Source organism: Talpa europaea, assembly GCF_964194135.1.
Source record: "Talpa europaea genome assembly, chromosome: 14".
Classification (NCBI taxonomy): Eukaryota; Metazoa; Chordata; class Mammalia; order Eulipotyphla; family Talpidae; genus Talpa; species Talpa europaea.
The window spans coordinates 49,147,970-49,170,618 of NC_140082.1; the positions used below are offsets into that span (position 1 = coordinate 49,147,970).

A 22,649-nucleotide genomic window follows, 5' to 3' on the forward strand; every position below is an offset into this window, starting at 1 on the left:
TTAACAAAATATTTTTATTTTTCTTTCAAATAAGTGCTTGTAATTGTAATGAATTTAAAATATCACAATTTTTAAAATTCTATTGTTTCAAAAATATTTATTTACGGCTATCCAGGCCTGTATGTTGTGACCAAAATAATCTTGGAGCAAGCAAAACAAATGCCCACGAGTTGCCCATTATTCATGTGGATTGGCAAAAAGAAATCTACTGTTGAGACATTATAGATGGAATATGAGATGTAAAATTTGAGATGAGCTGAGCATCCTCTTGGAGCTGGGCAGTGATTCTTCATAAAATAAGTTTGAAGAGTAACATCTTCCTAAAGAGTAGCATGATTCGTTTTGGTCACAGTATTTTAAGGAGGATGTAGTAGAGAAAGTAAAAGGATTAGATTAGGTGATTGGCTCTTTGTGGCTCGATTTTGGTGAGTTGTATTTCTTGGAAATGATGGTCCACCTCACTGGTAGACTTGGGCCAAACCTAACTTTGCATGTTAGTCACATAGAGGGAGGGGGGAACATGTCCAGTTGGTCCTCACACTGACCACTGGGTGTAGACCAGAGGTGGGGGTGGGAGTGAATGAATTCACCAGAGACAGAGTGGGGAGCAGAACAGGCAGATCCACTGAAATACACTGCCAAGTGGGGGCAGTGGGTGAGAAAGAAGTCTTCGGCACCATGTGGGTTGCTCCCTGGCCAGGGGTCGAAATCAGGCCATAGGGTTGATAGTGCTGGGGCTTAACCCCTAGGCCACCAGGGAGGCCCAGAACAGTTTTTTCTTAGTGCTAGCCTGAAATAAACTCTAGTGGGTAAATCATAGGATATGGTCAACGTGAAGAGAAGTTTGAATACTGACACGTTTATCCGAGGGACAAGGCTAATAAAGGGATCAGTTCTAGGCTGCTCTCAAGAATTTGGGAGGGGGGACCGTAACATTCTCACTGTTCAGTTGTTAAAAAGAAAATCTGCTTAAATTTGAGAGGTTTAATTTGGCCATAAGATTTTGGAGGGTGAAGATCAGACATGGGCAGTTTCTGTCTCTGAATATTTTGAAGAAGATAATCATCTCTCCTGTATGGTTTAAGTAATCCCCACCTGAGGTCTGGTATTTACTACCTGACGTCAACATGTACATTTTAGAGGCAGGGAATTATATTAGAATTAGCCTCTGTTCATGTTTAGAGTCCAATCAAATCTGTCTTCAGTCGAGTGACTTTCCCTTTCTTCTCCTCCGATTCAACAGGCAGATTTGAAGAACCAGTTGGGAGATGCTGGATATGTAGTGTTTGGAGTGGTCCTTTTTGTGTGGGAACTCTTGCCTACCACCTTAGTAGTTTACTTCTTCCGAGTAAGAAATCCTACAAAAGACCTGGTAAGTGATTTTATGTTTGCAGAAACAATCTGCTAATGCTAATCATAAACCATACTTACATTTTTCTCTTAGACTTCCAGCACAGTGTTTCTTCTCTCCTATTGCAATTTTTTTTTTTAAAAGTTCCTTTGTTTATCTGAGGCCTTCTTTTCCCTTCTCTTTAAGGGGAAATTTTTTTTTTTAAAGATTTATTGATTTATTTATTTATACAAGAACCAGGGTACAGGCCAGAGCGCGGGAGGGTGAGAGGATTCACCAGAGACAGAGCGGGGAACAGAACAGGCAGACTGACGAAATACAGTGCTGAGGGGAGCAGCGGGTAAGACAGGAGAGGTCTGCCGCGCCATGTGGGACCCTCACCGGCGGGCTGGGATTGAACTAGCGCTGCAGAGGCTGCAGACAGCTTCACAGTGCGGCGCTCAACTGCCTGCGCCACCAGGGTAAGCCCTCAGGGGAAATTTTTTTTTTAATTTTATAAAAAAAATGAAAAGTGAGTTTCATTTCAAGGCCTGGAGATAGTGACTCTTTTCCCTGATGCATCACAGCCTCACTATTCTGAGCCCTGACTTGCTGTGGACCAAATATATCAGCTTATGTATGTTTCAGCAAAAGAAACTAGAGAATAGTAATTCAGTTCTTCAGCCCTGTATTATGCTGGATGGTGATTAGGGAATGGGATCTTAGGGAAATAAAAACATTCTGAGGAATTCTAAAGCCACTCCAATTTGGAGTCATTCACATATTTGCTCAGTAAGCTTTATGTAAATGCCTTTATAGGGGCAAGACAGAATAATGCAAAACCTGGTAGAATGGGGACACTCTTGGAAGCTTTACTTCATAAATTATTTCAACCACACTTACTAGTGGTAGAATTTTGAATCACTGATCCATGAAACCCATAGACAAGTACAGTGAACGGTTTTTAGCCAATGTGAGCAAAGTGTGGGTAGTAAAGAAGCACAGATGTTAAACAACTCAGTAAGGAAGCACAGATGTTAAACAACTCATGTTTCATCTGTTTTTTTTTTTTTTTCTGATTCATCTCTAGTCATGGATGTGTGAGAAACAGGGGAAAAAGGTGAAATAGGAGTGGGGCAGATGGCCACAGGCAACATATTCTATATGTTGTTTCTCCACCTTATTTTTAGCTGCAGAACTGTGGTTCTGCACTGTATCTACTTGCATTGGGGACATTTACAGGCTTCTGAAATGTCAGCTCCTAAACACTTCATTGGCAAAAAAATTCGTGAAAGGTTCTAGTCCAATGACTAGGCTGAATCCAGTGCCTGGTATTCCTGTCTTTTCAGAAGATAGCTGAAGTTTTCTGGGACCGTATTTTGCCTAAAGGATAAGACAGGAGTCTCTTAAACAAAAACCTGTGTTCATTAAGGCTTCACTTAGGTTCTGCCTGTTCTTCCCTTCCAGTTTTCATCTCTAGTATTTCAGAGTCTTAGGAACTCCATTCCCTAAACCCAAGGTAATATATATCTGAATCCTATGGCATGAAAGGCTAATGTGATATTATTGCTCAGTGTTATTTTGTTTAATGAATACAGAATAATAATATACTCCAATCTCTACATGTCATCCTTGATCTACGCTGTTCCAACATACTATGGTGTCTGAATGTATTTATTGTTTAGGGTATTATCTAGAACAATGGTTCTCAAACTTGTCTTAGGACACTTCACACTTTGAGGAACCCAGAAAGCTTTTGGAGGTATGCATGTATGTAATTTTTAGAAAATATGGCTGTATTCATTAAGCCCAGAACATGTTACCATGAAAATTATTTAAAAAGAACATTTTTCCAAAACAAAATGAGACAAGAACTATTGTTTTAAAATTTTTTGAATCTTTTTAATGTCTGGCCTACTAAAAGACCGCTGGATTCCCGTATCTGCTTCTGAAATCTGTTGTGTTGTAATGTTTAGGTTGAAGTATATGAAGAGAAACCAGCCTCAAAGAGATATGTAGTTGCAAAAAAAAGCGTTTTAATATCCTTTTACATAACTGTGAATGTTATTCTCTGATGCTATACTCGAACTCAGGTTGTGGTTTCTTAAAAGTTGTGATATGGTATCTCAAGCCAATTCAATGAACATTTTGAATTGTGTTCTTGCTTAACATCTGTTGGTTTATCTTGCACTTTGAATGCAAGGTCTTTTATCTGTGCATGGTTTTATAATATCAAGCATGGGTCATTTGGAAATACTGACTTATTGAGTTACGTAGATCTTCCAACTGTTAACTTTTTCATTACACAATTTTGCACCACTACTGCCACCCCAAACCCACAGACTGATTCATTATTATCACTACTGATTTCATCAGAAAAATCTTTCATGTATTGGGGAGCTCATGATGGGGAACCCAAGTTTCCCAAAGCTTTAATTTTGCTTAAAAGCTCAAATCTGATCGGGGATAATACTTTTAATTGAAGTGACAGCTTACTTAATTCACTTTTGAGATAATTTCTGCCAAATACCCATGTCTGAAAAACCATTGTTTGAGTTTTGTCAAAAAAGTAGCTACAACTCAAAAACAGTTGTATAAGTTCTTTCCCTTAAAACCACCATTTTTACAGCAGAAGTGCTTTATGAATACGTTCTATTTTGTAACACAGACTATTAAAAAGACAGACTCAAGGGCTGAGATTTAATAGCATTAATTTTTATTGCTTCATCAAGGACATTCTCAAATGAGTTGGGATTTTTTTTTTAAATTTTTTTTTCTTTTTTTTTTTTAATAGAGGCATGTTTTTATTTATTTGTTTGTTTGTTTTGTTTATACATGCACTGGGTACAGTCAGAAGCGCGGGAGGGTGAGAGAATTCACCAGAGCCAGAGCGGGGAGCAGAGCAGGCAGAAGGACCGAAGTACACTGCTGAGGGGAGCAGCGGGCGGCAGGAGAGGTCTACGCGCCATGTGGGACCCTCCTCCGGTGGCCGGGGAGCAGCTGGGGATCGAACTGGCGCCCCAGAGGCCGCGGGCAGCTTCGCAACCCAGCGCTCAACCGCTGCGCCACCAGGGAGGCCCGAGTTGGGATTTTTTTAACTACATGTGAGGAATATTGTAACTAGTGCAGTGGTGCCATCTTTGAATATGTGCTACCACAGCGGGTGTACTCACCACTGCTTTTGTACCATTAGTGCAAATGTTCACACATGGAAAAGGCAAATAACGGCCTAATATATGATGAAAATAGTTACGAAAGGCTCTCAGGAACCTCTGGCTTCATGGACACTGAAAACTGCTCATCTGCGGCAGCATGTCAGTGTGTTAAGATGATTCTTTATGCTCTAAACATTATCTTCACATTTACTATGAAGGAGTGAACTCATTATGAATAACGCAATACCATAAACAGAAAATGTACTGATGAGGTCACTCTAATTAGCAGGTAATGTGAGTGTCGTATTTGGCTTGATGAAGCATTAGTGTTCCTGAAATATCCATAGGCAAGACTACCAGAGTTAAATGCCATTATTACATTCACAATTTAGTAAAAATAGCTAATAATTATACATTACTTTTATATATACTAGGTGCTGTCCTAAGCACTTTAAAAAAATATTAAATTCTTTTTCACAATAATGCTTGAGGTAGAAACTTCTTATACTCAGATGAGGAAACTGAGGCTCAGGGTCACATGGCTGGTAGGACAAGAGGCAGGATTAATACACAGAGCAGTCTAGCTCCTCAGTCCATGATTCCAGTTACTATGTTACACTGTGGCCTTCTTTGTCATAATACGGTTTGGAGAAGAAAATGAATTCCTAATACATATGACAGTAATCCTATCACTATCTGCAATCATTTGGAGAACAAAGCCTAATATTCTTTTGGGGCAAGATTTATAGTTTAACTCATAGTCCTTGGCTTATTTAAAAGACGACTCTACAGGTGGGGCTTTTAAAATGTTATCATTTGTTATCCGTAATTTAGTAGGTATAAACAAGCCAGTGTAACAGTATAGGGTGTAGCGTTTTGCAGCCCCTCTCAGAATCCCAAGGTGCTTGCTGTGAGTATTCTTGCACAATATTCTAGACCCAGATCAGAATCTCTGGGGTAGGTTCTGGGAACCCACATCTGAAATAACTTAGCAAGTACCCCAAGTTATTTAAGTGCACTGTGAAGTTTGAGAACCTCTATCATATTTAATGAAATGAGCAGTTTTATTAAGATATAATTCCCTTACTATATAGTTCACTCATTCCACATGTGCAAGTTGGTGGTTTTTGGTATATTCAGGTATGTGCAGCTGTCACCAGAGATCTCAGAGCATTTTTATAAGCTCAAAAAGAAAACCCATACCCTTTATCTTTCTCATCCCCTGCCCTAAGCAACTACTTTACTTTGGTCTGTCTCCCTGTTCTCGATATGAATAATGTCAAATTTGTGGTTCTGTGACTGGTTTCTTACACTTAGTATGTTTTCGAAGTTCATTCATATATTTCATTCCTTTTTATGGCTGAACAATATTTCATTGTATTACTGTATCCTATCTTATTTATTCATTTGTTGGACATTCAAAGGGTTTTTTCCATCTTTTGATTTTTATGAATAGTGCTACTGTAAACGATGTACAAGTTTCTATGTATATGTTTTTTCTCATGGGTACATATCTGGAAGTGCAGTTGCTGATCCTATTGTAATTTTGTGTTTAACTGTGAAAAATCTTTGAACTGTTTTTCAGAGGACGTAACATTTTACATTCCCACCAGTGGTGAAGATTCTGGTTCTTCCATATCCTCAACATTTGTTATCTGAATTTTTTGATTCTGTACATCTTGAGGGGTGTGAAATGGTATCATAACTTTTGATTGATGATTAATGATATAGAACATCCTTTCTTATGCTTGCTGGACATTTCATATCTTCTTTGGCGAAATGTCTGTTCAGTTCTTTTGTCCTTCAGTTGACTTGAATTATTGAGTTAGAAATTGATTATATATTTTAGATACAAATCCTTTATCAGATATGAATTTCAAATACCTTTTCCCATTCTGTGGATGTCTTTCCACTTTCTCAATGGTAGCCTTTGAAGCACAAGTGTTTTTAATTTGGATGAACTTAATTTATCTGGTTGTTTCTTTTGTGGCTAATGGTTTTGGTACAATCCTTTGTCAAATCCTGGGTCATGAAGATTTGCTTCTACATTTTCCTTCAAGAGTTTTATGGTTTTTACTCCAACATTTAGATCTTGAGTTACTATTTATGATGTGAGTTAAGGTTCAACTTCATTCTTTTGCATAGACATTCTCGAACTGCAAAGAGTAAATTTTAAGGTATCCCAACTTGTATAAAGTTACACTTTGCTTCCTGTATTTGGGCAGATTAATTTTGGAAAAGCAGGAATCCACATGTAGATGACCATTGTATAATGACTTTGTTTTATACTCTATTGGTTAAGTTTTAAATGGACCACTCTTGATATCAACAAGAACAGCACATAAATGCTGGATTTTATCACAGGACTAGTTTTTCCACAATATAATTGATTTTATGTTTACTTCAAACTAGTCATTTGAAATTTGAAGAGTGAACTTGGTAGGCTTGCGGGAGAGAAATAGGATGAAATTATTCATAGAGGCAGGATATAAAAAATCCTCTCAAACTATTTATTTTGGGGCCTCCCCAGTGGCTCAGTGGGTTGAGCACAGCACTGTGAAGCTGTCCACAGCCTCTGCAGCACCGGTTCAATCCCTGGCTGGCTAGGGAGAGTCCCACATGGCGCGGCAGACCTCTTCTGTCCTGCCCGCTGCTCCCCTCAGCAGTGTATTTTGGTCCTTCTGCCTATTCTGTTCCCCGCTGTCTCTGGTGAATCCTCTCACCCTCCCGTGCCTCTGACCTGTACCCCAATTCTTGTATAAAAATCTGTTAAAAAAAAACCCCAACTATTTCATTATTTTAATTTACTGTGAATGCCCCCTTATACAGGTTTATATCCAATTTGGGACTCTTCAGTTTGACTAAATTGGGCATTGTCTGGTTTTTCAATAAGGGATTTAAACAATTATAATTAACTGTTGGGAGAATTCTGAAATAAGATGTTGCCTATACTGAATTTAATTCCTCTTAAATGTAAAAGGAACTAAAATGAGCACTCCAACTGAACGAGGGCAGCCCCCACCAGGTGACTAGAATATATTCACTCTCTGCAAGAGAGGTCCTGTTTATTTTTGGCTAGTGCAAGGCACAATATCTGAAATACATGCTGAAAAATTCTTTCCAGACCAACCCTGCAATGGTCCCCAGCCATGGATTCAGTCCTAGATCTTACTTCTTTGACAACCCTCGAAGATATGACAGTGATGATGACCTTGCATGGAACATTGCTCCTCAGGGACTTCAAGGAAGGTAAGACCCTCTTTCAGGCTAGCCTAAGGTATGAGGGTGAGAGCTGCACCAATGAAATAGATTCGGACTAAACAGATTCTTACATAAGAGCCCCAGAGCGAGAGGGAGGGTATAGCAAATAGAAAAAGGAGAAGCACCCAAGTATGTGAAACTAACTACAATCATAGTAGAGATCTACTTATCCACCTGCAGTATGCACACTTCAAGAATGTCTGCCTCTGGCCTGGTCAGTTCTGCAGAGTGGTAGTTACTGGGATTCCTTCCCCTTTCCTCAGCCTGCTGATGCTTCAGCCACACTCCTCTGCCTAGGGCTCACTTTCCTCTTTCCACCTGTGGGCCTGGGACTTTAAGACCAGCAAGAACTAGAAAAGCAAAAAGGGCTGACTTGTGCATGCCAAACTCATCTCTGCTTTATGCTTGTCCTCCCAGGACATCTGCACTGTTCCTGTGAAAGGGGAGCTTTAGGTAGAGTTTATTTTAAAAGTGAAAATGTTGCAGTGGCTTGCGATAGCTTGGTAGCACTGTGTCTTTAACCCCTGTACCATGAGTTCCATGCTGGCCAGGGAGATAACCCACATGGTGCAGCAGACCTCTCCTGTATTGCCTGCTGCTCCCCTTAGCAGTGTATTTCAGTAGATCCACCTGTTCTGCTCCCCACTCTGTCCCCACACCTCTGGCCTACACCTCAGTTCTTGTATACATAATTAAATCTTTAAAAAAATAAAAGTGAAAATGTACCTTTATGCAATCCCTTGTGAATTTAAAGACCTGCCATTAACATTTTAATGTAAATCTTTCTTCTCTGGGACAAGATGGTAAAGAAGCTATGCTTTATTACTATCAATAAAAGTCCTTAGGAAACCTTAAAAGAGCTCTAAAATGAACCCTTGTTTTAGGAACAGGAGAAATGAGGATAAGCTGGGAGGGTACATTGCTTTCTCAGTGAATCAAGGAGCAGAGAAATCCTGGCCAGTTTGAATAAAAGATGATACTTGGGAAGAAAGTAGATTAGCTTACATTGTCAGCAGATGAAAAAGCATAGATAATTCTGGAGCCAATACATATGAGGTCAAAATTGTCCTAAAATTGTTCTCTTATCGTTACTACACTACATTTCCTGCTAACTATGTCCCTGGAAACCTGCTAGAACCCTTAACCCCTACCTGACAGAAGCAACAGAGAACTGAAGGATTCCTCACAACCTATGTAGAAGAAGAAAAAACTTTTCTATTACATAGAAAATCAATTTAAGACAATTTACATATATGTGTATAAATATACACAAAGATATTGTTCCAAGCACTTTATGGGTATGAACTCACAGAAGCCCAATGAGGATAATTATTGATATTGCTTCTAGTCTACAGATGAAGAAATCAAAGCACAGAAGTTATTTGCCCAACGAAGCAAGTATTGAGCTACATACACTTTGTTAGGATTCAGACACAATTTGTTGCTAAAACATTTTGTTACATACATGATTGGCTAATGGTTCTAGTAAAACCATACTGAATTTTATAGAATTTAGTAGACTTGTGGGTAGTTACTGCATAGCAGTGGTGAAATGAGCTTCAAGAAGCTACTTTTTAAAAAACTGGGATTGTCTATAGTTTATATAAAATCCTAGTTCTATCTAAAACATGTCATCAGTTTAAGTATAACGTTACAAGTCACTGAAATATCTTTTTTTCTTTTTTAAGTTTTGCTCCAGACTACTATGATTGGGGACAACAAACTAACAGCTTCCTGGCACAAGTAGGAACTTTACAACCAGACTCAATTTTGGATCCTGACAAGCCAAGCCATGAATAGGATCAGTTAACAGTTTTATGGAAGACTTCTCAGCTATAAAGCTTCAGAAAGATGAACTTAAGGACAGCTGAATTCTTAGGACACTTTTCCTTAAGATATAGGACTCTATTTTTACTTGTTACAGGTTTCTAATGACTCCATAGGACTAAGCAATAATATAGATTGATAAAACCTTATTTTAGTATACTAAAAGTGAGCCTGGCTGCCTACATCAGCAGGTGTAATTTAAACTTAAATCTGTACTTTTATAAAAATGTATTTTATATAACTTAAATAATAATGCTAAACTAGGGGTTTTTGAGAATGTTATTGCAATGTATGTTGTAGTTTGCACACTTTTATGCATAATTCACTTTAAAGGTATATAGTATATGGTCTGAGAGTTTTTAAAGACTTTCGGACTGAAGTACTCCTCAATGCTTACCTCTTCAGGTCACTCAGATTCTGAGCTGCACACTGACAGATTCTCAATACAGTTGAGATCTAGAAAGCCAACTGCAATGCCAGTGTTGAACGTTGTAAGGTAGCAGAATATTAACGACAGACTACAAGGTAAATGGCTCAAGAGTTTTTGGGTTTTTTTATGGCTCAGTTAGTCCCTCAAAGAATTTCCTAAATTTTGCCAGAAGTTAGGTACTCTTTCAACAGGGCACTAATGTACATACTCCAGTGATAATTTGATGTTAAAACTGTTCATAGAGTTGACTTATACTATTAAATCTCCTCTTCTATATTCGTAAGAGATTTTGCATAGTTTTCCGACCCTATGAAATCTAATATCCCTTACCTCAGTACTTCAGCAAGACTACACCTTTCCCAAGTGACTGAACATTCATCACACTAGGGGAAAAAAGATGATGTTCCCAAAAGGGAATTAATAATTCCAATCACCCTTGAATTATGAAAACTATGTAGAGTCATAATTATTTGCTTTGTAATCTCCAATATTCAAAATAACCCCCTATGTTTTAAAATGGCCCTGAAAGCAGCCTCCTGGAAGCTGCATGTTTAAAATGGCAGCAGCATTGCAATATTCTCTAGCATGATTCCTATAGTCTCATGAAAGGGCATGTTCCAGACAATTGTTTACAAGTTGTCATTCATTTATGTGAAAAACATGTTATGCAACACCAGTTCCCTAACCGTAAGTGCCATTCTAGAATTTCTACCATGGGTATATTCTGCATTTGTAAAATGGTCTATGATAGGACACTGTGTACATGGCTCTCTTTTTCTACAAAACAGAAATAAGGTACTAGAGGCAATATTGTTTCCAGAGAGAAAGTATCATTCTGCCCTACCTAGGAAATCACATCTGGGGACAGAGTGAGGGGCAGAAAAAAAGGGACTGACACTAGTTAATAAGTCCTACCTACATGATGAAACCCACTTCAGATGTCTCTTCCCATTTTGGTCTTCAGGAATAATTTATCTCTGGACATTGATTTCACAGAAATCAAGTCTACTACTTATTTTGATGGTATTTAAGATTGTAATCTCAAGTTTTAAATCTGTCATGATTGGGTTCCTCATTTGCTTAGAATATTTTGATCCTGCATAATCTCACATGATATTGCCCTTTACTATATGGAAGACTTTGGGTCATATTTCATTTAAGAGTCACTGTCAGGGAAAATTCTACACTGAAGCAAAATTTGCACTGACAATTCAGTTTGCCTTAAAATATAAGCTGTTATTCTAAATAGCTTTAGGAATATCCTACTCGTCATGCTGTTTAAAGGCAGATTTAGCATATGCTTAAAACTCCTTTAAATCATGCTTTTGGAGAAAGTTCTACAATTCTTCAACATCAAGTCAGCTGAGGGTAGATATTTTTAAATTCAGTGGAAAAAAGTCACAAAATCATGTAATTACTACTCACCCTATGATAATGTAAACACTTTTATACTGTTATTACCAGAAAGAAAATATCCAGCATTAACTGATACAGGCCATAGTCTATTATTTTTATAATAAAGCTGCTAGTATTTTAACTATTACTTTTCATTAGAAAGGATAAAAATGTTCCAAGTGCCTATTTTTCTTTGCTCTTTTAAAAATAAGGCTAAAAATGTTCAAGTGTCACAAACACACCTGGAATACAAAAAAACATTCTGTCACATGATCTTTCTCTTATAGTAAACAATCACATATTCCATAAACTGCTGCAAGACTGGAAAGGAAAATTAACATCTCCTTTAATTTCCTAGATTTATTTGTGCTACTAAGTTCACTAACAAATTACTTTATGTGAAATATTAAGGCTAAAAGGGGGCAAAGAATGGTGATTAGAAGTTCTGAAATACCCAAATGTCCTATTTTTAAAGGCAACACAAGGAAATTAAAGCTCTGATAATTTAAAATGAAAAGTGGGGAAAGAGGCAATATCCCTGAAATTTTTTGAAACATTATTATTATCCAATTCTGATTCAGCACGAAAAGGCTGTATGTGAATGTTTCTATTCATCTGTTGGAAATATGCATAATAGGTGTCCACTTCTGCAGTTAATTGTCTAAGGATTTCAACTGATTTGTGTAGAGATCAGTCATTATCTTTTTTCCCTTTTTACAATTTAACCTATTTAATTTAGCTGGTTAAAACATCTGTGTGTGTTATACACACAGCTGTGGACTATAAGAAGTTTTGATTCCCATAATACCTATGATTAAGATTAACAGACAGATTAATAAGACAGAACTATATACTGTAATAAGTTATGTGAATGTGGTCTCTCAGAATAATATACTTACACTTACTGTGATGTGGGATGATCCAGTGCCTACACGAGGAGATGGAGATGAAATGGTGGCATTGTGATGAGCTTTAGGCTACTATATGCCCTTCTGGTAATATGTCAGAGGAGGATCGTGTGCTTCAGATGATCCTGGATTATCGATGATCTGGTTATTAGGTACAGACTATGTTGATGATTGGGGATCCTCAGTAGTTGGTTATTTTGCTAAAACCTTTTAGAAGAACATTATAATCAAATTTTCTCTTCAACTCAGCTAAGTGTTGGTTGCAAAGGTCATAATCCTTTGATGATCACTAGGTGATTTTAATGTTTATTCCATCAGAGGAATCCAGTCCACATTTTGTCCCTTAGTATCTGCAGTTTTAAACATTTTGGCACTGTCCACCACATTGCTGGTTCTGCTTTAATCTTCCCCTATAGATGACTTAAGTTCTTCCAATTTCTCATTTGTTAACACTTCTACGTGGTCTTCAATGTGTTCTTCCACTTCAAGAGTGTATGCAAATCCTTCTTCACTAATTTTTTTAGTGAAGTGCAAATGCTTTTCCTAACTTCTCCATCAATCATACATGACTTTTCTAGCAGGCATTTATAATTTCTGGTTTTATTCATGCATTGCAGCCGTGATAAATGTTGTGTCAGCAATAGTGATTTCCAGCACTGCATTAAATCAGATTAGGGACTGCATCAATTGCTGATAGAATGAAATTTATACCAAGGAGTATGTATAGGCTTGGCAAACCAAATGAAATCCTGGTCTAGGGACTGAAGCAATGAGGTTGTATTTGGAGGTAGAAATGTAACCTCAACATTTTTCTAGCAAATAGATTCAGGATGGCCAGGTGCATTGTATTAATAGGGCTTTAAATGCCAATGATTCCTCTTCCATGTATTCTTCATTTCTGGGATGAAGTGGAACCATCCATAAACAAGATGGCTGTCACCTACTCCATGTTATCTGAACACAGGGAGATAATTTTTGAGTGTGGATTCTTCCCTCTGTATGCTAAGCCTGGCTTTATCTGCTATGCCTGTAGCATTGTGCCATGGTACCAAAGTTAATCTGTCTTTCCATGTTTTATGTCCTGGTACTTCCTGTAAAGAACTTTCATGAAAAGAGGTTCTACTGAGCATCTTCCAGAAGAGCCTTGTTTCGTTTCAGTTGAGTACTTGCTTTGGATAGATCCTTTCTCCCAATCAATTTCCTCAATTCTTCCAGTAACAAGGCAGCAGCTTCTTCATCAGTATACATAGACTCTCCAGTAATTTTTATATTTTTCAGTTGAAACCTATTTTAAAGTCCATGTAACTATCCTTTACTTGTAGTAAGTGACTTGGGATCACTCACTTCAGAGGATCCCTTGAAGTCTTCCTATATGCTAAATGCTTTCTGGTGTCAATTGAACATTTTCTGTTCCGATCTTCCACACACAAATTTATACCTGCCTTTTTCACTTAAAATATTTACCACATACTGTGAACATTTTCTGTCTGAAGTGCAACAGCAATTTTTTTCCCTCATTAAGCCCTGAACCTTCACCATTTCACTTAAAGGAGGCACTTTAAGGCTGCTTTTGGCATATCATAGTTGCCAGCATCACTACCCTCATATCATTACTAAGTGAAACAAGACTAGCTTGAACACAGGCACAGTGATACTGTGACAGTGAATGTAATAGCCAAGATGGCTACTGAGTAATGGGGCAGAGAGCTTCCACAGTGTGGATACATTGGACAAAGGGATGATGGAGCAGGACAGTATCAGATTTTATCATGCTACTCAGACTGGTGCACAATTAAAAACCTACTTCTGCAGTTTTGCATATCATAATTTTGGATTGTGGTTGGCCATAGGTAACTGAAACCATGATAAGCAAAACTATGGATAATAGGGGAACTACTGTATACATATAAATCATAGTTATGCCAAATCTTTCTTAACTGTATCAGGCACACTCAACTGTACTGGTTATCATGTTTAGCTGCTTAGATCAAGTGCACTTGCTAATACATCCCCCAAATTTTCTTTCACCAATATCCAAGAGAGCTGTTTGTTGACCTTGAATTGTTGACCCCATTAAGAAGACTAAGTACTAGTAAACCCTCAGTCACCTGAAATGCTTTGAGAAAAAGGTTTTTTATATTTACATAGTGGGTATAACTATAGTTTTTTAACAATAAAAAACTAGAACTAAATGGTCTCAATTTCCCCTGAACCTTGGTGACTTCCAGTCCTTGCAGTCTTTTTGCAGTCTCAAGTTATGGTGCTCCTTGAAGGCATTAATTGAAATATAAAAAGAGTATATACTTCAGATAAATAATGCCTTACCAGGATTACTGAATTTGTGTTACTGAGCATCCTTGATGAATTCACTAGGTGAGTGCTTAGGCTTCAAGTTTACCAACTTAAAATCAGAATACTCATCCATTTAGAGAAATAGTCTGTGAAGGAAATGCACATGGAAAGTTAAATTACATTAGAATGCTGCTTGGTGAATGCTACCTCTGTTCTGATCAAAGGGCATTGCATGGATAGTTATAATCATCAATCTATGACAACTTAATGGCATAGTCAAGCAGACACTAAGATTCATTCAGATTGAGGGCACCTTCACTAGAGAGGTTCCTGTGTTAACCATTCCTCATTTATATTGACGAATGTCAAAGAACTGTCATTCTTTCTCTGAGTGCATTCTCATTATAAACTAGATACAACCCATTTAGGTTATAGAATGTGTAAGTTACGTGATGGCAGGGATACCTGTTTTGTTCACTGCTTTAATCTTAGTTCCTACAACAGTGAATGAATAGTTAAATTCTGTTTTTTTGTAGATTTTTCTTAAGATAACACCTTGAATTTATACTTTTGCCCACTGCATACTAATATTTACACATTTAATGTTCATTTGAGGGCACTCCCTGTTTACTTATGAATCATTCACAAATATCCAAATTTAGGACAAATAATTCATAGTGGAATAAAAAAGAAAATATTTTTGTATCAAGATAATTGTCAAATCATTCCTAAAGGCCAAGTCTTAAAATAGAAGCACTGAGATGAAATTCTGTCTACATAGACACTACACATTTTGGTTCCTTGCCCTACCTACTAAAATAATTAACGGGTAGTAAGAGATCTTTTTCAGGTAAAGTATAAAATTAAAAGAATGGTGACATTAAATGGGTAAAAGTACAACCTTGAAAGAAAACAGTTATTTAGAGTTTTAGCAAGATCCACATGTCAAAATTTTTTAAAGCTCATTTGGAATAAACAAGAACAGCTAAAGAAAATAACAACAAAAGGTGGGGGGGGGGCTGAAAATGAGTGGAGACCCACAACCAGATATTAAAATATAGACAGACCCTAAGTAATTGTGGCACTGGTACATGAATAAAGAGAACAATGAAATAGAGAAACTAGATATAGCACTAAATATATAAGGAGTTTTAGATAAATGTACCATCTAAAACCAGTAAGGAAAAGATAAACTTTAATAAATGGCATTAAAACAACTTTTTTAATGGAAAAGTTAGGTTAGATTCATTACTTATATGTAAACTTTATGCCAGGATTCACTACAAAGTAATCAATTTATATTTTAAAAAAAACAAAATCATGAAAGTTCTATCAATAGAATAGGTGAATTATTGCAATAGAGTGAAAAAGACATTCTAACTAGGACTCGAGGTCCAGAAACTACTTAAAAGCTGCTAAGCTAGACTGCATCTTAAAAAGTTGCATGGCGAAGCCACTATAAACAGTCAAAAGACAATAAATTGAAAAAAAATATAGCCAAAGGATTTATATCCCTAAGAAATAATGCACTCCTAGAAATTGATAAAAGATCAACAATGCGCTAGAAACAATGAGCAAAATATGAATACAAAAGACAATACAAATGGCTACTTTCACATATTAAATGGCAAAAATCCAACTTTTTTTCCAGAATGGCAAAAATCCAACTTTTAAATAAAATCTAAGTTGGTAAGGTGGGTAAGCAAGAACGTAGGGTATGAGAATTGGTACCTACTCCCTGCGGAGGGCAGTATTCTATTATCTTTCAAAATTACAAATGCATTTTGGACAATTTATTATAGAAATACATATTTATATACATATGAAACAACATGTACAAAGTCTGCAAATAATCCACATGCCCATTAATAGGGGACTGGATAATTAAATAATTACACATTCATATAATGGAACACTAAGCAGCTACTACAAAAAAAATAGTAAGCTATCTGGTGACATATGAAGAAAATTTCAGTGGAGGGAAAAAAACAACAGTATGTATATGATGCCACTCTGGGTACAAATATGCAGAAAATGGCCACATTTGTATTTATTTGTATATGTCTTTAAAAGTATGGGTAGGAACATAGGAAGCCAAAAACAGAGGTTTTATGGTGGGATAAAGGGAGATGGCTCAGGAAGTTGAGCCAAGGACAGAAGGAAAATATTCCACTATATAGCTTCTTATATTTTTGGGTTTTTGAATCATGTGAATGTATTACTATTCAAAAAGTTAAATAAAGTATATTTAATAAACCTCATGACTCAATACAAATTAAAGGATGCTTTAAAAGTCTCCAATTTTTAGTTGAACGGTAAGGGGCAACTTATGAAATAACACAAATACACCATATTCTGAGCAGAAGTTCCGGAGTCAGTATTTCCTGTTTCAAATTCTAGTTCCACAACTTAGAATTTGTGACTATGGTTAAGTTACTTATTAGTCTCACTTATCCTCAGTTTTCTCATTTATAAAACAGAAGTAACTGTACCTCTCTATAAGGGCTGTTGTGACGATTAAATCATGAATGCAAAACCCTTAATACAATGTCTGGCTGCCAATGCGTATATTTATAAGAAACAACTTAAGACTAATAAATTTTCTCTCTCACAAATTACTATCAAATCCTATATAAAAGTAAACACTTAAAAGGGGATAAGAGGGGGACAAGAAAAAGGAAGATTGCAGATACACTTTAATTCAGTTTCTAGAATCTGATAGGTACAACAGCAAATTTTTTCAGAATTCTATTCCAAACTGAAGCTGCACCTGTAATGTTACTTAAAAGAGTGCACATAAATTCTCTCTCTGTGTGTGTACTGTTGTTTTACCAAGTAACTTCCATGATACCATGCACTCATTATATTGGTGAATAGCTATGGTTTCTGCAGGTACTTCAGTTTACAAACTGTGAACTGTTTCCAAATTTCCAGCTGAAGGCAATGTTGATGAAGATCAAAATAGCTGTCCTTATATACAATGGCACCTAGGTAAAGTTGGAACATATAGCACAGTGTTTCAAATACATAATTATCATACACTCATCACAAGTACTGAGTAATTCACATTGTTAAAATGTTAAATACAACATTTGACTTATCAACTTTCAAAACTGAAATTTGTTACTGTTCTGTCTGATCCTCCCCATATTCAAAGAATCAACACAGGAGAAACATTCAAATTGTACCAATTTTAATATATATTATTTCTAACTTACATAGATGCCACTTAAGAAAAATATAAACTCATGCTCTTGAAGAAAGGAATATATTCCTTTTCTTCATTTTCAATACTTCAACAGCTGGTACAATCATTTCTGTCATTTACATTATCAAGTCCTGGATTTTTAAATTAGGTAAAGAGATAAAGAAAATGCCAAGCAGTATTACCAGCCTAGCATTTTCACAATGCAATCATACTCTACTTTCACTTCACAACAAATGGCATGTGAACTAGAAAATATCTGTATCACAAAGACTATCTAACACCAGACTCAAAACACAAAGATTCCTACAACTTATACAATCATTTAAGAAATACACACATACATGAAAATGTAGGCTGCCCCCCTATTTAATTTATAGTAAAATAAAGTCAATCAAATAAATTTCAGCTTAAGAATACTTCATTTATTTTCTTGGTAGTGAAAAAAATTTGTCAAAACCCTGAAAAGAACTTTACCCCAACCAGACCTCTTAATTTCCTAAAAGTCACTCTAATATACAAATTTTCCTAAATTTGAAAAAAAAAACACAATAAAGAAAAAAAAACAATAAAAGCAAATGACCAAAGATTTTCTCTAGTAAACAGAGTTAAAATAATAGCCTTTATCTTCAACTGAGGGAATGGTGAAGTAACACTACCAAAAGATTTTTAAACTTACAGTAATAGACAAAGTGCAAAACTTTCACATTTTCTTAAACTCTAAATGAACACAAAGAAAACTATTAATTTACCAGCAAGATTACTTACAGGCTTACATTTTAGACAAGTTTACATAACCTACCATACAATACTTGTATCCCTAAAAAATTAAAAAGTGAAAGTGGACGCGGGCCAATCAAGTTAGCCTTTTCTATAACAAAATCCACCACCTCCATCATCCACAAAAACCCCTCAAGGTCTATAAAGGTTAGATATTATGTAAGAACTAGTGAGCCCTTACTCCCACCAAGCATCTTTCTTCTCCAAGGGTTGACTAAGTATTTTTGAAAGAGGGTGAGCCAAGTAAATACAATTTAAAATATACCACTAAATCATCAATGAACACATTTCAGACTTTGGCAGGGATAAGGTTTAAGAGCACTTATTTACTTCATAAAAGACTGAAGAGTCTGAGGAGAAACTATTTTGTACCTGCATTACTTCAATACAGATGCAACTGTCCAGATTAATCACATCTACTAACACCTTTTAAAAGAATCATTATTTTAAATACAGATGGTATTTAAATCCAGGTTTAGAAAATGACAGGGACTTAAACATCAACTGTTGGCAGAAGTTATACAAAGTACCATTTATCTGCAATGAACTAAAATGACAAGATGGAAAGGAGAAACATAAAGGTGGCTTGAACTAACCTATTAGTTTAAATATCCTATAGAAGAAAATCAGATTGAGAGAGGATTGCATAGACTGTAATCTACAATAAAATTTTTTAGAAACACTTACTTTAAAATACTAATATTTGTGTTTGTAATGTTTTAAATGAACATAAATCCACATGATTCCATTCACATTATTTATCAAGGTGGAACTTGAATATTTATGTATTTTTTGTTTTCTTAATTGAACATTTATAAATTGGAATGGGGCAAAGAAGAGCAAAATGAAGGTAAATGCAAAATCAAAAATTGAATTTTAGGTTATTTAAGAATCCTTTTGATTCAACCCACTACACACATGAAATGTGGCTGGGAGTACAAGGACAACACTTATTTACCTTAACTGGAGCAGGTCCTTAGACCAAAACCAAAACAACAGCAGCAGCAAATAAAAAATCTTAAATAAAAAACAATGAAATTGAATTCCTGGGGATGCCAAAGTAACTTCTATTACTATACATTGAAAAGGCCAGTCATCATTCTGACAGTTCAATATTATAGAAGGTGACATATATAGAACGAGGCTAGGCTAAAAAACACACTTAAAAATTACTGAAAATTTTTATCACTGATACCAGTCTTAAGCAACATTTGTTCCCTAGCACTCCTTTTTCACAACAGATTGTTAACAGTGTTATGAAAACGGAGAAATAATCATTTAAGTTTGACAACCAGAAATAGAGAATTATTCTGAACAAATAGAATATTCAACAGATGGAAAACAGGAGATTAAACACAATTAGTATAATTTACATGTTTTAAAAGCATATACTTCATTTATAAATAGCTCTAATTGATAATCTACTATGAATCATAAATATTCTAGACATTTACACTTTTTTTTAAAAGAGTTCAATATTCTTGAAGTCTTTGAAGATTAGTCTCCTGCTGAAATGTCCAAGATTAATAGGCTTCATTCACATAGTCACTTTATGTCTCTAAGTGGACATAGAAAAAGCCTTTATTACCTACTGTGTTGTAATAAGACTTTAAAATTCTGTAATTCTCTTATACTTGTGGAAAGCCTATAGGAGAAAAAAAAAAACATATTAGTATAGCTAATATGATGTGATGTATTTCAAATTACTGATAGTCATATGGGTTATAATTTGAAAGCAAAATCCAAAATAAAAGAAGCAACACTGAAGAGCAAATGCAAATGGCTAACAGGCATATGAAAAAATGTTCAACATCACTTATCATCAGGGAAATGTAAATCAAAACCACAATGAGATACCACCTTACGCCAGTAAGAATGGCACATATCCAAAAAACCAGCAACAACATATGTTGGCAAGGATGTGGTGAAAAAGGAACTCTCCTACATTGCTGGTAGGAGTGCAAACTATTCCAAGCACTATGGAAAGCTGTCTGGAGGTTCCTCAGTCTACTAAAAATGGAACTACCGTATGACCCAGCAATTCCACTCCTAGGGATCTACCCAAAGGACACAAAAACACTGATTAAAAAAAAAATACCTGTACCCCTATGTTTATTTTAGCACCGTTTATAACAGGTAAAACCTGGAAACATGCCAAATCCCCAAAAATAGATGACTGGATCAAGAAGATGTGGCATATATACACTTTGGAATACTATTCAGCAATCAAAAGAGATAAACTCATGCCATTCACAGCAACATGGATGGAGCTAGAAGGAATTATGCTCAGTGAAGTAAGTCAGAAGGAAAAAGAAAACTATTGGATGTTTTCACTTATAGGAGGAATATGGAGGACCAAATAAGACATCAGGGGAAAAAATAGTAACAATACAAAACACAACAAAAGCACAACAAAAACGAACAGACAATTATAAACCAGAGACATCCTGCAGAGGAGGAGGAGGGAGAGGGATCAGAGGGAGGGAGGGAGGGAGGAGCACAGGGGACTATGGAGATGGTGCACAGGTGCACTGGTGAAGGGAATTTTATGGGGACTACACCTGGGGGGATGGGAGGCAAACCTTGTTTTAAAATGAATGATGTAAAAAAAATATAAAAAAAATTGAAAAAAAAAAAGAAGCAACACTGAATGATGAAGCTTCCATTATTTTAAATGAGAATGCTGTAATTATTAAAGGTGAACAAAGCACAGAGCTATGGTTTTTTAGTCTTTATTTAGAAGGGGGAAAGGATGCCAGTTACTTCTTATTAATAGATTCTAGATTAATGGTGGGAGCAGTGATATGAATAATTCATTATAATAAAGAATCTCAAGTCATTTGCATTTTGCACATTCCTCTCCAAGGTTCTGTCTTATTGTTCTCCAAACTCATTTATTTGTTTTATTAGTTTCAAAAGGGTAAAGATTCTGTATGTCAACTGCTGAATCCCTATGGCCTATACCTACTGATACTTATTGGTGTTCTATAAATAATGAATGAATGAAATGTTTCTGAGCCCAGGCCAAGAAGTAAAACTCTGGAGTGGGAATCACAAAAAAAAAAGTACTGTGTAAGCTAAATTATCCTTAGTGTATAAAATTCAGGGTTGATACATAAAATCCTAATGTTTTCCCTTCTATAAGGACGAGGTAGTATGCATTATTAAGCTCCTTTCTCTAAGTACTAAATAAATGATAACTTTTCTTATATCAAGAGTTTTGGCTATTCCAGACACTGGTCTGAGCAAATATCAACCTTTTTAATTGTTAAAAATCCCACCAAGACAGATATAAATTAACTCTGATTTTACATTGTATGAATACTGAGGTTCAAATGAATCAAATAATTTTTCCCAGGGTCACCCAATTAGTAGGTGGGTTGTAACTGGTTCTTTAGGTCCCAAGACCACATAGCCTGTCAAATTATATGCTTTCCTTATACTCTTTATACTTTTACAAATTGTATGATTCATATAGAATGCCTCTGCCCATTAGCATCACATGACAAGGCAACTCTCTCCTCGGTGTCCTGAGGTAAAACTGTATTCTACATGTTGTCAGAGAAAACTACCAAATTCATGTAAGAAAAATTAGTGCATAAACTCCCCAAAGTGTAACAATAACTTTTGTATTGATGCAGCCAAAATTGTTTACTATTTTAAATGGATGGTCAGGTGGCAAGTATAATGAAGTTAAACAATTCTGTTAACAATCAAGAAAAACTATAAGAAGTATGAAATATATAGAATTCATATAAAGGAAATAATAAAACTCAGCTGAGAATAAGAGAATGACTAAGTAAATATACATGATGTGTCCATGTAATAGAATTTTAATAACACTGGTACAGAATTACAATATAATGCCAAGTAAAATAGAGTGAGAATATGAAAGGATGCTTTCGACTCTGTATATACATAGACATGCAATATACACACAAACACAAATGCTAACACACAAACACAAACATTGCATGTAAGTTTTTACTTAAGATGTTACTAGTGGGACTATACACATTAAAAATACATCAACTATTAAAGTAGTTAAGGATGGTAGGAAAATGGG

General features: G+C 35.8%; 2 protein-coding genes across 2 annotated transcripts in view; one reads left to right on the forward strand and one right to left on the reverse strand.

Annotated features, from left to right (window-relative positions):
- The window catches only part of GPR137B (G protein-coupled receptor 137B), a gene marked incomplete at both ends in the record, with an annotated part of 38,565 nt that extends 29,019 nt beyond the window's left edge, over nucleotides 1-9,546 (forward strand). The window contains 3 exons of the mRNA XM_084253645.1: nucleotides 1,244-1,372; nucleotides 7,610-7,734; nucleotides 9,435-9,546. Of these exons, the coding sequence (XP_084109771.1) occupies nucleotides 1,244-1,372; nucleotides 7,610-7,734; nucleotides 9,435-9,546 (366 nt within the window). The remainder of the gene's footprint in view (nucleotides 1-1,243; nucleotides 1,373-7,609; nucleotides 7,735-9,434) is intronic.
- Nucleotides 9,547-20,167: 10,621 nt separating this feature from the next.
- The window catches only part of ERO1B (endoplasmic reticulum oxidoreductase 1 beta), a gene marked incomplete at both ends in the record, with an annotated part of 49,824 nt that continues 47,342 nt past the window's right edge, over nucleotides 20,168-22,649 (reverse strand). The window contains one exon of the mRNA XM_084253713.1: nucleotides 20,168-20,228. Within this exon, the coding sequence (XP_084109839.1) occupies nucleotides 20,168-20,228 (61 nt within the window). The remainder of the gene's footprint in view (nucleotides 20,229-22,649) is intronic.